Here is a 14,366-nt window from a genome sequence, read left to right on the forward strand (position 1 = left end):
TCTACGACGCCTGCTAAGAAGGATCGGTATGAGAAGAAGTACCCGGTCCCCAACGCGGCCCCTCTGTGCCTTAGGGCACAACCTACCCCAGACTCGGTCGTCTCAGCAGCGGCCAAGAAGAAAGCTGGGGGGCGTCTGTCTCAACGTCAACTTCCCCGCCGACGGCGAAGGGAAGAAGCTGGACGCAATGGGACGACAAGTTATCTTGTCGGCGGCAACAACAATTAAGGCGGCCAACGCCCTCGCAATCGTGGCCCGCTACGACAGGGAGTTATGGTTCAAGATCGCCCACCTGTTGGACTTCCTACCGGATGACAAGAGGGCCGAGGCCCTGGAGATCTTGCAAGAAGGCGAAGTGGCGTCAGACCACGCCATTACTGTGGCAACGGACATTGCCGACACCGGTTTCCACCAGCTAGGCAACGGCGTTTGCCTTAGACGACGAGGTTTGCTCAAGGCGATGGATTTCCGCAAGGATGTGCAAGCCAAGGTGCTGGACATGCCGTTCGACGGGAACGACCTGTTTGGGAAAACGGTGATGAGTCCCTCCAAGCCATCAAGGTGGAGACAGAGACTGCTAGGGCCCTAGGCGTCCTCCGGCAACGGACGCCGTCCTTTCGGAGCGCCGGAGGCAAGCAGAGTGCCTCCAAGGGATTCAGCGGTGGCTCCTCTACGTACTGCCAAGCGGCCCGTTACTTGTCGCAGGAAGCCTATAGAGGACGAGGCAAGTCGGGGAGACCCCGCCATCGTCGCCAGGGAGGCCAAGGCGGCAAGGCGTCCGCCAAGCAAGATTGAACCGACAGCGGGGTAGGGCCCCCACCGAAGCACCCCAGTGGGAGGCCGGCTGGCGAAGTTCGTCAGCGTGTGGGAGTCCATCTCCACCGACAGTTGGGTGCTGGACGCCCTGGCCCAGGGGCACGCCATCGAATTTCTAAAAAAGTGCCCCCCATTCCACCCGTGGTCAGGAAGGAAAAGCACGTCCCTCAACTACTCTTGGAGGTGAGGGCGCTGCTCAGAAAAGGTGCCATCAAGCTCGTCCCAAAAAGGCTCTGGGGCTCCGGAGTATACTCAAGGTACTTCCTAGTAAAAAAGAAGACAGAAGGATGGCGCCCCATCCTGGACCTGCGACGGCTGAACAAATGCATCAAGGCACAGAAATTCCGGATGGTCACCCTCCAGCACGTGCTGGGACAGCTGGAGGAGGGCGATTTCCTGTCGTCGTTGGAATTGGAGGATGCGTACTTCCACATCCCCATTCTGAAAGGTCACCGAAAGTTCCTCAGGTTCATGGTCCAAGGACGGCACTACCAGTTCAAGGCCCTCCCGTTCGGATTGAAGTCGGCACCCAGGGTGTTCACCAAGAGCCTCGCACCGGTGGCGGCGTGGCTGCGCCTGCAGGGGATCCACGTCTACCCCTACCTGGTCGACTGGCACATCCGAGCAGGGACAAGGGAGCTCGCCGTGGATCACACAGCAAAGACCGTCCAGCTGCTCTCAGACCTGGGATTCTCCATCAACTTTCCCAAATCCCACCTGGTCCCATCGCAAGTCGCACTGTTTCTGGGAGCAAAGCCCGACACAGTGACGCGCCTGGCATCACCGTCGGAAGAAAGGACGAAGGCCATGCTGGGCAAAGTGCAGCGCCTGCTGGCTACGGACGTGGCCAGGGTGAGGTCCATCAAGTCCCTCCTCGGGATGATGTCCTCCTGCATATATCTTGTGTGCCTGTGCAGGCTTCAGATGCGCCCTCTGCAAGAGTTCCTAGACTCCCGCTGGATCCAAGCGACGGGCAGCTTCGAGGACAGGGTCCCGCTCAACGAGACCGTCCGACGAGCGATCTGGTGGTGGGGCACCCGCGCTCATCTGACGGCGGGCACAGACTTTCAGACCCCATCCCACCAGATAACGGTGACGACGGATGCCGCCCTGGAAGGGTGGGGAGCGCACACCGGAGAACTTCACGCGAGAGGCCTTTGGCTCCCGGAGGAGCTCCATGCAGTGTTCTGGGCCCTCAGGTCCTTTCTTCCGTCCCTCAAGGGCAAGGTGGTGAGAATCTTCACCGACAACACCACCACGATGTTCTACATCCGGAAGCAGGGAGGAACCAGATCCCCAGCCCCTCTCCAAGGAAGCCCAGGATATGTGGCATTGGGCCGTCATCCAAGGGATGTTTCTGGTGCCCTTTCATCTGGCAGGGATAAAAAAAACACCATCACCGACTCACTCAGCAGGGAGCTGCGCTCGTGCCACAAGTGGGAACTACGTCAGGATCAAGTGGATCGACTCTTCCGACGATGGGGAAAACCCCAAATCGGCCTGTTCGCGACAGTGACGAACTCCAAGTGCCAGAGGTTCGCCAGCAGGTTTCCCCAGCCAAGGAGCATGGGCGATGCTTTCTCGTCCCCCTTGGAAGGCCTGTTCCTTTACGCGTTCCCTCCGTTGCCATTGCTGCTCCGACTCGTCAACCAGCTCAAGAGGTCCCGGTGCAGTATGATCCTGGTCGCACCGGCGTGGATGGGGCAGATCTGGTTCCCAGACCTCCTGGAATTGTCAGCGTCCCCACCAGTCAAGCTGCCGGCGGGTGCGGATCTTCTCTCCAGAGAAGGAGGTGCCATACTTCATCACGACCCGGAGTCGCTGAACTTGCAGGCCTGGCTCCTGCAGCGCTAGAGATTGGAGGGTATGATATCCCGGCTAATTGCAGAGAAGTCTTTGCAAAAGCCAGGGCGTCCTCAACTCTCAAGTGCTACGGACATAAGTGGAAGAGGTTCTCTGTCTGGTGCCGTGCACAGAAGATTAACCCTCTACGGATTACGGCCCCTCAAGTGCTGCCGTACCTACTGTCGCTGGCCAAGGCTGGACTGGCTCACGCCTCCATCAAGATACATCTGGCCGCCATCTCACGATACACCAGAACTACAGGACGGGCGTCCTTGTGGTCTCATTGACTATTGAAGGAATTTATGAAAGGATTGTTCCGATCGTTTGCGCTGGTGAAGGCCCCTGCCCTGGCGTGGGAACTCAACGTGGTGCTGACCAGGCTCATGGGGGCACCATTCGAGCCCCTGCATTCGGCGCTGCTGAAATTCCTGTCGTGGAAGACTGCGTTTCTTGTGGCCATCACCTCTGCACGGCGAGTGGGAGAGATCCAGGCCCTATCCTGCAAGCCTCCATACTTGACTTTTCACGACACGAGGGTGGTGCTGAGGACGCACCCCTCGTTTATGCCCAAGGTGCCGTCGGACTTCCACCTCAACGAGCCCTTGGTGCTACCTGTTTTCTTCCCGTCGTCTTCGTTTCCGGCAGAGAGGACTTTGCACTCGCTGGATGTGGATAGAGTGCTGAAGTTTTACGTGGACCCAACAAAGAGTTTTTGGAAGACTTCACAGCTGTTTGTGAACTTTGGACCTGTGAACCAAGGGAAGGCTCTCTCAAAGGCTTCCATTTCCAGATGGATCTCTGACTGCATCATGCATTGTCATCGGTTGGCAAACCGACCGTTGCCCGGCCGACCGAGCGCCCATTCGACCAGAGCGATCGCTGCTACCAAGGCATTCCTATCTGGTGTGCCCCTGCTGGACATCTGCAGGGCTGCTACGTGGAGGTCGGCGCACACCTTCACGAGATTCTAGTGTGTCGACCGGGATTCCAGGGAGGAGTCCAGAGTCGGCCAGGCAGTGCTGCGCAACCTGTTCGCTTAAGGTGAGCCTGGTGGGGAGGTAAGAGATGCTTAATGTTCAGTTTTATGTAATGCTTCATGTTGAGCCTTGCCACCTCCTGTGGTTGTGCATGTGTACTGCTATGTATTCTTATATTCATGAGCATGTGAATCCATGCCAGACCCCATGCTGGAGAAGGAACAAGTTACTTACCTGTAACTGTTGTTCTCCAGCATGGGTCTGGCATGGATTCACATGCGAACCCTCCCTCCTGCCCCTCTACGGCTCTTCACTTGGTCATACTGCCACTTTGCGTGCTACCAAATCTGAAGATGGCTGCCAGAGGCGGGGCTTAGGGAGAGGGCAGTCATTGGCTGGCGGCAGTATGACCCAGAGACCAGTGATTGGTTAGAAAGACAGATCAGAAACGAAACTGATACTGATTTTTTTCTTTACCGAGGATTCCCGGCCTGACCGGGAATATTCATGAGCATGTGAATCCATGCCAGACCCATGCTGGAGAACAACAGTTACAGGTAAGTAACTTGTTCCTCATGAACAGAGGAGTAATATGTATATTCACGATGTTGAGGGTGCAGTTTCCTCCAGGCATCTCGAATGTTAAGTGTTGCGCTGTGACTGTGTAGTCTGAATGCGGCGCCAGACAAAGACCTGAAGGCGGTCCCAGTCCTGTCCAGGTCATAGTCCAGTATAAGATTCCTGCCCCCTCCACCCCCCATTTGATCTGGATTCCCACATAGCCCAACAGTATAGCAGCCACAGTATCCACAAATTCAGGGGGTATATACATTGGGGCCGTAGGTGTTCACGAAAAGGTACTCCCTGTTTACTATGGTACAGTGTAATATGACATATCTGCCATCAGGGTCTATGGAACTCTTGTGTAGTATGAATTGAATGGATTTGTGAATCAGTGTCAGCACGCCTCTGGCCTGTGTGGAATAGGAAGTGAAGTACCTGTTGGGTCCCCATGATGGTGGCATGCTCACCGCCAGGTGGCCCGTAGAGTGCGTTTCTTGCAGCAGCAGTATTTTGCTACCGTGTCTATTAGCATAGGCCATTTTATGGACCTTGGTGTGGTTACTCAATCCCCGGAGATTCCAGGACATTATGGTAGTGGGCATGTCACTTGTCTAGGGCACATCCCAGCTCACCTGTCGTGGCATGCATCTGCAGTTAGTGTAGTTAAAACGCTTCAACATAGTGCAATCTGCTGGGCTGCCTCTGCCTTTTCCAACAAAACTTCCCAGAACCCTACCATCCCCCTCCCTCGCCATCCAGTTGTGGCCAGCGGCACCCTTCCCCTCCCTCTCCCGCCCAACTCTAACAACTACCCAAAAATGGGTGTCCCAACGGGGGCCCACACCAAACAGAAATTCCAACATAGTCTTGCAACTGCAGTGGGGTACACCGTTGCCGTGTTGCCAACCAAACAATGCAGAGAAGAGTAGTGAAGTACTGCAAGGGTACGTGAGTTCGGCTCAGTAGGTCCTTGGAGCATAGGTTTCCCTTTTTACAGACATTTCAGGTGTAACACCATATATAAATAGGCAATCACTAGCAGCTCTCGTCACTTTATGTAGCTCCCTGACTAGGTCAAGGGGCCATATTACCAAAACAGTATCCCAAGGGAAAGTATTTGATGCAATAATACATTATTTCAGACAGTGGGGAGACAATAAATTCAATGCCGCTATCGATGCATGCTCTGAAGTATAGCAGTTTACGAGGACAGATCAGTCTGAGGGGCTGGCTGCATCGGATCAGTCATTTTCCATGAGGTCATAAACTGGGTTATTTAGCGGTATATGTTCCTCTTTGAATTTCACCGCCTTGCTGGGGACTGTGAAGAAGTATATATTCTCTCTGAAGGTGATCTTGAGACGCACCGGGAACAGCACTGCGTAGGGAACGTTCCGCTCTCTAAGCATCTTTTTTACTCCAGTGAATTGGTGTCTTTCGTGCTGCACTCCCACAGAAAAGTCAGGGAGAATTCTAATAGTTTGGGCGCCAAGGCGAAGCTCTCCCTTCTCCCGGGCCAGTCAGAGGATTTGATCCCCGTCTCTGTAGCTTAAGATTTTAGCAACGATAGGTCTGGGAAAGTCTCTGTGTCTAGGTCATGGGGCTAGAGCACAGTGGGCGCGCTCAACAATGAAGAAGGGAGAGAGCTCAGGATTGTCCAGCAGTTCTTTGAGCAGATTTTCAATTGCTAGCTCCATCTGCCCCTTGAGAGCATTTTCAGGGACCCCTATAACTCGAATGTTTCTGCGCGATCTCGATTCCAAATCGTCACATTCCGCTTTCACAGACTTCATATCGCGAGTAAGGGAGGCAACTGTATCTTGAAGAGTGTGTATTCCGTCCTCGTTTGCGCTGATCCTAGATTCAGCTTCCGTGATCCTCGTACCAGCCTGGTCTAGCTAAGAGTTAAGCCATGACACATTTGCATTTGTCATCTAGCTTTTCATGGAAGGAGGCAAAGTTCTTAGCCATGGATTCCATCATTGTGGTGATATCGGGGGCTGGTATGTCCGAAGGTGTGGTGACGTCCTCCTGACTGGTCGAGGAATGACCCAACTCCGACCTAGGTGCCACCTTGGTGAACTTGTCCATGGCGCCGACCTTGTTGGCGCCCCGGGATCTGTTCGACATCCTTGCGCGGTTTAAACAATGAAGGCAGCAGGTAGGAGTTTCGATCAGGCATGAAGGCAACTCCCAGTAGTGTACCCAGCTCCACTCCGAACAGGTCCGTTGAGGAGGCGCTCAACCCCCCAGCCAGGCCTCCGGTATTCGTATCAGCAAGGCACCAGGCTTGCCGTGTTCTATGATGTTTAGTTAGTGTGCCGTGTCAGTACATCGCTAGGTCTTCGGTCCGTGGCCCCACCTAGATTGCTGCTGGTAGCGTGGGGAAGACAATGGGGTTGCCTAGTGAGCAAGGGTTCATCAGGTGATCTACCAGCAGATAGGGGCCTCACAGGCAGGTATTGATGAGGTCAGAGAGCTGCTGCACGAGTTAGGGTAGGTCCGCGCCTACTAGAATATCTTATGTCCCTCGACACAGGCAAGAGGTGTAGGGCAGAGTTTGATGCAATCATTGCCAAGTAGCAGGGGGCTAACTGAGCGACCCAGGGGGAGGACCGTGTGTAGAGCAATAGTTTGTGCCCCGATCAGGCCTTCCGAGTTGACAGCGGAGCGGGCAGCTTGAGGAAGTTAGCTTTGCTATGTTTCTTTGCACATGAAGAGTCTAAAGGATGCAAATATAGGTGCTGTTTAAGGAGCAGAGGCAGCAGATAGGAATATTGGACCAGGTAGTAAGACAGCTTAAGGCAGCTACAGAATGTGCACACAGCGCAGCGCCCAATAGGCCTGCCAAAGAGGTGCGCAGTTAACCAGTGATGTCTCTGATATACGTATCAACAGGGCATCGACTTCATAGTGTTCTATGGGGTACAGTTTGTGCTGCTGTGACCATACTCTGGCAGGTTTCCGGATTGTGGGCCCACAAGAACGCTGCCATCAATGTGAAGGATGCAATGGGGTCGCCCAGTAGGTAAGAGTTCAGTTGGTGATTACAGGCTAGTGGGGGAATCCCAGGCTGTGCTACGAACGGAGTTGCGGTCTAGTGTCTTGGTTCGCCGCTCCAACACCCATATGCCGGCAGTGCAGGCACAGCATAGACAGCGGGCCAGAGCCCGACAGAGTTCAGCAGCTGTAATATTGTGGCCCCTCTCCGATGCACTTACTTGTGGTATGGTCTCAGTACCAAACAGTCCAGGCACCCGGGCCCCACCGGTGCGCTCCCCAGTCCATCACAGGGACCACAGGCCCGTCCCGCTCCACCCGCAGCGCCCAGCAGGTCTCCGCACCTCCCACCGGCCGGGCTGACCAGCCACAAGTCAGCCCAGGCGGCCGGCCCGTGGCACAATGGCCAGTGCCGGCGGCGACAGGGGCACGCAGCCCAGGCCCAAGCTCAGGGCTCTGCAATGAAGGGAGGAGCGCCGGGAGCAGCTGCGCAGGCCCAGCAACTGAGCCGCACAACAGCCCGGCACCAGCAAGGCGCCCCCAGTTCTATGTCTGCTCCGGGAGTGTCACGGCCAGTGCCTCCTGCGGCGGCCGCCCTGGTGATAGAAGGATGGTCCATGTGCCAGTACGGCACTGTCTCTCCGCCAAGGCAGGGCTGCCCAGGGGGGCCACCCAGAGGGCCGATGCAGCCCGGGCCCCGCTCGCCCGCCAATTACGCCCCTCGCCACTCCAGAAGTCGGGAGGCCGTATCTCTGTCCCTGCACAACAGTTTCTTTCAGGATTCAGACCAATGACGCCTCACACCGTCAGCAGCATGTGGCGATGATTGCAGGTACTGAAATGTAGAGATTCCGCCGTTGTAGTCGGATTTCCTTTAATGGCTCACAGAGCTGTTCAGCTAGGCAGCCATCTTTGGGCTCCTCAACAGCGCCCCCGCGTGCTACTTATTATGACTATGGATTGTACATGTACGCCCTTGTATTACTTGTATACTACCAACGTTTACACTTTTCACAAGCAACATCTTTTGAAGGCAACCTGCGGAGCCTCTAGTCTTACCCACCTAGCTGTATCTTTCAAGACATTCACCCTGTTTGCTAACATCTAATAATCTACAACCCTTACACATGTTGTCTTAAATGTACTCAGCTATGGAATAAAAGCTCTTTTGGTTAAAGTTATCATTTGTATGTACAAGCTAGTTTGAAAGCCATTGTTATAAGTGCAATTATTTGAAGCCTATCGGTCATGCTGACAGTTCTTACTAGTCTTTTTTTTTTGTTTGTTTTACAAACAAGAGTAGGTGGTGCATGGTAGGAGTACATGCTCGGTATATAACATGGCAGGGTTTCGCGATACAGAAGAGTAGAGTAAACGCATCCTGCAATTAAGATTCCATTCCTGTAATGACATTGTGCAGTACAACAATTAGAAGGTTTCACCAGTCATACAATTGCCCATCTTAATCCTTCCTTGCATAGCTTGTTCCATCCACTTTTTTAGCTTTCATATTTACATGACAGTCCCCTTTGACCAATACTTGATAACAATGAAATTGTAATATTGGATTTCAGGTTGGGAAGCCAGCCCTGCTGTCCCACTACCTGCATCTCAACCAGCGCAGACTTGGAACAGCTTGAATTCAGACACTGGCAAGAAACTGGGCAAAGGTAACCAATATTTTCTGCATTATTTGTTAAATCTGCTACATGTATTTGATTTTGTTTTTTGTGGTGCTTTCTACTGCTATTTTAAGAAACAGATCAGTGCCATTTGCTTGCTCTGTTTTCCTTAGATTATGTTATCAGTACACGGAGCATGTCCAATTCAAACTAATGCACACATTTTCTCAGCGAATGCACTTAACATTGATAGGCATGTTTTCGATCACCCTGCAGGTATCAAAATCAGTGTATGTTGAGTAGAAGCTAAAACAAAAAAGTTCCTTGGTATCCTGCATCATCCAGTAATCAGAAGCTGCCTCTGGGCAAAGAGGAGCTGATACACAGCAGTTACCCTTTTGTATATTATACATGGCTTGATTTTATTTAAATGTCTAGATGTGTCCAAATGCTCTTTTCAGACACATTCTTAAATGTGCAAAAGGTGTAGGAGCCCCTCTACTACTCAAATAGCCTGTTCTATGGAATGTATTCCACTCAAGAGGATCTACAACCACATTTTAGCACACTACTCCCTTCACAGAGGAAACATATCCGTTTGCAAATAATTCTGATCCTGCACGCAAGGGCAGTCCTGCACCGAAATGCTAGGCAGTTGAACAAGAGTACCATCAAAAACCCCAGACATGTGTTTCGGCCTTGTTGGCACTCATCAGTGAGGTGAAGCTGAACCTCCCTAAGGCACAGTGAGTAAGGGCTCCATGCCTGGATTACCATTAGTAGCTTAAGGTGAAACTCAATAAATCTCACATAGGTATGATTTTATGGCAGCAGTTTACTTTGAGCGTCAAAGGTAGCTTTTGGTACTTACTTGGTGTCAAGCAAACCGGGCTCCTATTTGCTACAAGAAGGAGCTGAATAGCTGCCATCTCCTGGCAGTTTCAAACTCTACCCTAGCTTACTCCACACACTCTGTTCGCCAGTAATCTTTGCTTTTCTTGCTTGTCTTCTCCTTGGCCCTCCTCATCAGTCCCATGAGTTCCCTTACACATTATTTGAGGGTATGCTGTGATTATAACGAATCACAAAATAACTAATCCCATTACAACAAACCGAAAATAACAAATTCCAAAATAACAAAGTTGATAAAAGCTATTAAAAAAAGGGGTTGGGAGTGGAAATAGTGGTTTTGGGATTGGGACATAAGTATTCAGAACAAAAAATGGGGAAGCTCCCCCAAACGATGAAAATGGAATTAGTTATTATGGTATGAGTTGTAATGGGATTAGTTCTTTTGGATTTGATCAAATCACATGTAGCCCATTTGAGCATTTTGTGGTGCAGCCTCGGTCACCTGTATTGCGCCCTCCTCTAATTTCTACCCCCACAACCCACAATAAATTCCCAGATGCTGCGTCTGACTCCACCCTCCCTACCCCCCTAGCAAGCTGACAAACCCCTTCCACAATTCCTTGTTTAATTCCAGCACCCCCACAACCTTTCGGTCTGGCTGTTGGCCACTCTGACTCCCCTGACTTCAGACCTATAAAATGTATCAAGTCTCTTCCTCTACATGCTTCACTTCTTCAGGGCTCGCCCTACTAACATCTAAACATGTCAGGAACATCCTGGAACAGATTTATTGCTGTTTATGGTGTTGCAAGTCGGGTTAATCTCTTGGGACAATGCTGTCTCTTAATTTGTTTATTCTGCTTTATATATTTTTATGCTTAAGGATTCTGCATGTCTGCAAACATGCATAATCCCTTGTGCACAAACCTAAATATGAAATAACGTGGCAATACAACGGAATGTCACTGGGGCAGTATTCTTCTATTCCCAGGCATTTCTTTAACAAAGTTAGGGACTGTGACCCAGGGCATCAAAAATGAGATGATGGCATAAAGGACACCAACTTTCCAAAATACCTAGAAGATCTTCAGTCTGGCGGAGAAACATGCCTCTAAACATTTGAGGAATGTAATGAAATCTTAAAAGGTTGGACTTAATCACACATTGGAAGTTAAACAGACTACTCTTTGAGGTGATGTAAAGCAAAACGTAATGTAAGGATTAGGAAAGTTGAGGCAACTCATGACATCGAATGACAATTGATAAAACCAGATAAGTATGTGCATTTTATGAATGTTAAAACAATAGCTCATCATCCAGAACCATGCATTAAAAAGTAGAAATCTAAAACGTGCAGACTAACACAGAGCACCAAGAAGTGGGACTCAACCCGTTCAACTACTCTTTCCTGAAGCTGCATATGGCATGCCTCATCCTCGTACTGATATGTAAAAGCTTTATGCAGCATGGAACAGAATGCTGATTATTTAATTTTAGGTACTGCATAGGCCCTGGGAAAGAGGATTTCAGCAAGTCGGTCCCAACCAGACAAATAGTAATCCCTTGGCTAGGAATAAGCAGAACCAATCAAGACCTCTACCCTCCGGCTCATCTGATAGTGAAAGCTATACAGTGGCAGTCCATGATGAACTGTTTTAAATGTTACTAGGAGATCTAGTTGCACTAGCAAGAAAGTCCTAAAGTATCAAGCGTATGGTAATCTCAATTAAATAACTGAAGAATTATGGCCTTGGTGCTGCAGCCAAGGTGCATGTCAGAAACCACATGCTCTGTATGTTTGACAGATTAAGACATCGATGCAAGAGAACAGTAATTGGGCACAATCTGGGTCAAGAGACTATTTCCTAATCAGTCCAATTATGAGGCCAGTATTTAACAAAAGAAAAACAACCCTGAACTACTAAAGGCAGGTTATGTTAACTTGATTTATACTGCGCACCGCTACCACCCAGCAGTAGTCTCCAGGCGCTCTCATGGCTCTGCAAGAGAAGAAGGCAGGGTGTGTTAGTAAGGATGGGATGATGGGATAGGTGCAGAACCAGGAGGAACTGGCATCTGTGTGCGTTATTTTGCATTGTTTTGCATATGGGAGTTGGTAGAGAGGCCCGGTTTGTTTGAACATTAGGGGTAGGTTTCACTGCCTCTGATATGTGCTAGTGTTTAGTGTTGATTGTGTAGGTCGTATGCGGTTAGGGTGGAGTATGGTTGTGCGCACTGGTTAGTTGTTTCCGTAAAGGGGGTCTAGTGTCATGGATCTCTGTTAGGTGTCTATTGGTGTGCGTTTGTGTGTAGTGTGGATGCATTTATGGATTATGTTCATTGGTATGTTCAGTCTAAGGCTATGTCCAGAGTCTCGGAGAGTTAGTTGAGTCGGAGAATTAGATTGATTGCTAAGTGTGTCTGTGTAGTGTGGTTAGCCCATAGTCGTGTATAGTCACGTAGGTTATGTTGGAGGAGCGGGAATGGGAGGGAACGATCTGAAGCCATGAAGAGGAAAACCGTCCAATGCATTCTTTGACAAGTTGCCAGTCTGACAGCCACATAAGGTGTTTCATAGACTTAATGATTTTTGGACAGATCAAGGGAGTAAACCTCTTTCCAAGTTATTCAGCAATTCCTAAGAAAGGCTCCAGAATCTAAATGGCCCTCAGGAACATTTTCTGACATTGTTGGGGAAACTGGACCAACGCAAGTGGATAGGCCCAGATAGAAGCAAGGACGATACATTAAGGGCTGCTGAGCCATTGTCATCCAGTACACCCCGATCCATTGATAATGGACATTACCACCCATGAGTTTTAGCAGTTTAGATGGCAGTGGGGGGTGCGGTCACAGCAGCAGGCTTACTCAGACTAGGTAAGCATTCACAATGCAGCCAAAGGTGATGGGGGAAGAAAATCAGGACTGTGTACGGTGCCAGAGAAAATGAAGGCTGCAACAGAAAAGGCAATATAAGAGATGCCAGAACATGTCTGTCACCAGGCGGCAGTGGCGAGGCTGCATTAATACAGTGGGCCAATTAACCATACATGGAGAGGCAAATGCTATACTTTATGCATAAGGAACATAAATGAAACAGTCACTGGGAAGCTGGAAAGCACCTTTCGTGTAATCAATTCAAAAGAATTGCTTTCGTTGGGAAAGGGAGACGACCATCCCACACCCCCAAGTGGGTTAGAACAAGGCAAAGGCTGTGAGATGTAATATAAGACACCAGGGGTGCTCTTAAAGTCCTTTACAAACCATATTATTGCATGCTTCGTAGACCTAGTGCACATGCGGGAACAACCGACATCTTGGATATTAGCAGCCATATTGGAACACAGGGTGCAAGTGCACCGCAGCAGCCAGTTTCACAGGTCTAGGCCGCAAACACGGGGAAATGAATAGGTTGTATGTATACCGGGCAGTGATGAGAAAGGCCAGAGCCACAGATATCCATAAACCCTTCATTATTCTAAATGTCGCCTGCCTTCGTGCTCTGGGAAGAATGTGCCATGCAAGGCCACGGGAATAGGGCTGAGCGTCGCTGTACGATACAATCCCATGAGAAGGAGGGCACGGGCCTCCGACCCCCACCATTCCCAATTCTAAGTTATAGCACCCAAATGCCCTTGCCTTAAGACCTCTGAATTCCAAAGTACCAACCAGCCCTGATCGATCAAGAAAGATCAGGAAGCTGGACTTTCTTGCCTTCCGTTCTGGGTCACGTGATTTGTGCTGCGAGGTGTCGGGAGGGATACAATTATAACTCAGAATGAGGGTGGTAGACCTTGGAGAGGTACTGGCCTGTCTGGGATTGAGTGAAGTTTGTGAGTTAGTATGACCTCAGCTTTTCTCTCGGGCAACTGACTGCTGGTACCAGGTGCACAGCTACATAGAGATCTATTGTTTTATTTGCACGTAATTGCCAATTAACAGCCACCCCATGATAGATGACGAAAGCAGCATCGCCCATGTGGAAGAAGATGGACATAAGGGGTTGAGACCAATGGCCTGGCATCCCCCATGCAGCAGGCAGCCTATGTAAAGTCTCACCAACCAGCTGCGTGGGTTTCTACTGTATGTGATGACATTACTGATGACGCAGTATACCTTCTTAATGTCCTGCTCATGCAGATTTTGGCAGAACATTCCGCGGCAGCAATGTTTGTGTGAGCGGGTTGTATTTTTTTCTGTTGCGAGTGTCTAGGGGCATTCCTACATTTATTGACCCTGACCTGACCCCAGCAACCTCGGCGGTGACGGAGGCTTCCAGGCTGCTTCTCTGAAGGTGCCGCGCCCACCTGCAGCGACCAGTCTAAAGCGTGCAACCCGCAGAGGTGAGCAGGAGCCATTTTCACAGGATTCCAATCTGCTCTTTGGAGCGGAGCGCGGCTCCTGGGAGAGTGCAGGCCTTTATTGGGATCCCATGATGCAGGCAGGCGCTTGGGTGAACACACAGACGTGAGCACACCCTTTGCGAGGGATAGCAGCGAGGGGTATGGTATGTGGCGTAGTGTGAAATGATATGGCATTTGTAACGCGCCTATACACAAGTGTTTCAAGTGTGGTGCTTTTAAGTGAAGGGGGAGTGTGTTAAGGCACTGTGGCAAGATTTTGTTTTTTTATTGTAATATTTTGGTAATTTAAGAGGATTTAATGGAGGAAAAACAGGAGTTTGGGAGCC

At 50.4% G+C, this 14,366-nt stretch overlaps 1 protein-coding gene across 5 annotated transcripts in view; it reads left to right on the top strand.

Annotated features, from left to right (window-relative positions):
• ICA1 (islet cell autoantigen 1) overlaps positions 1-14,366 on the top strand; it is a 1,066,176-nt gene that overhangs the window by 989,299 nt on the left and 62,511 nt on the right. For all 5 annotated transcript variants that reach the window (XM_069648515.1, XM_069648518.1, XM_069648517.1 and 2 more), the window contains one exon: positions 8,777-8,872. In XM_069648515.1, the coding sequence (XP_069504616.1) occupies positions 8,777-8,872 (96 nt within the window). The remainder of the gene's footprint in view (positions 1-8,776; positions 8,873-14,366) is intronic.

Source organism: Ambystoma mexicanum, chromosome 2q (assembly GCF_040938575.1).
Source record: "Ambystoma mexicanum isolate Mex_15411 chromosome 2q, UKY_AmexF1_1, whole genome shotgun sequence".
Lineage (NCBI taxonomy): Eukaryota > Metazoa > Chordata > Amphibia > Caudata > Ambystomatidae > Ambystoma > Ambystoma mexicanum.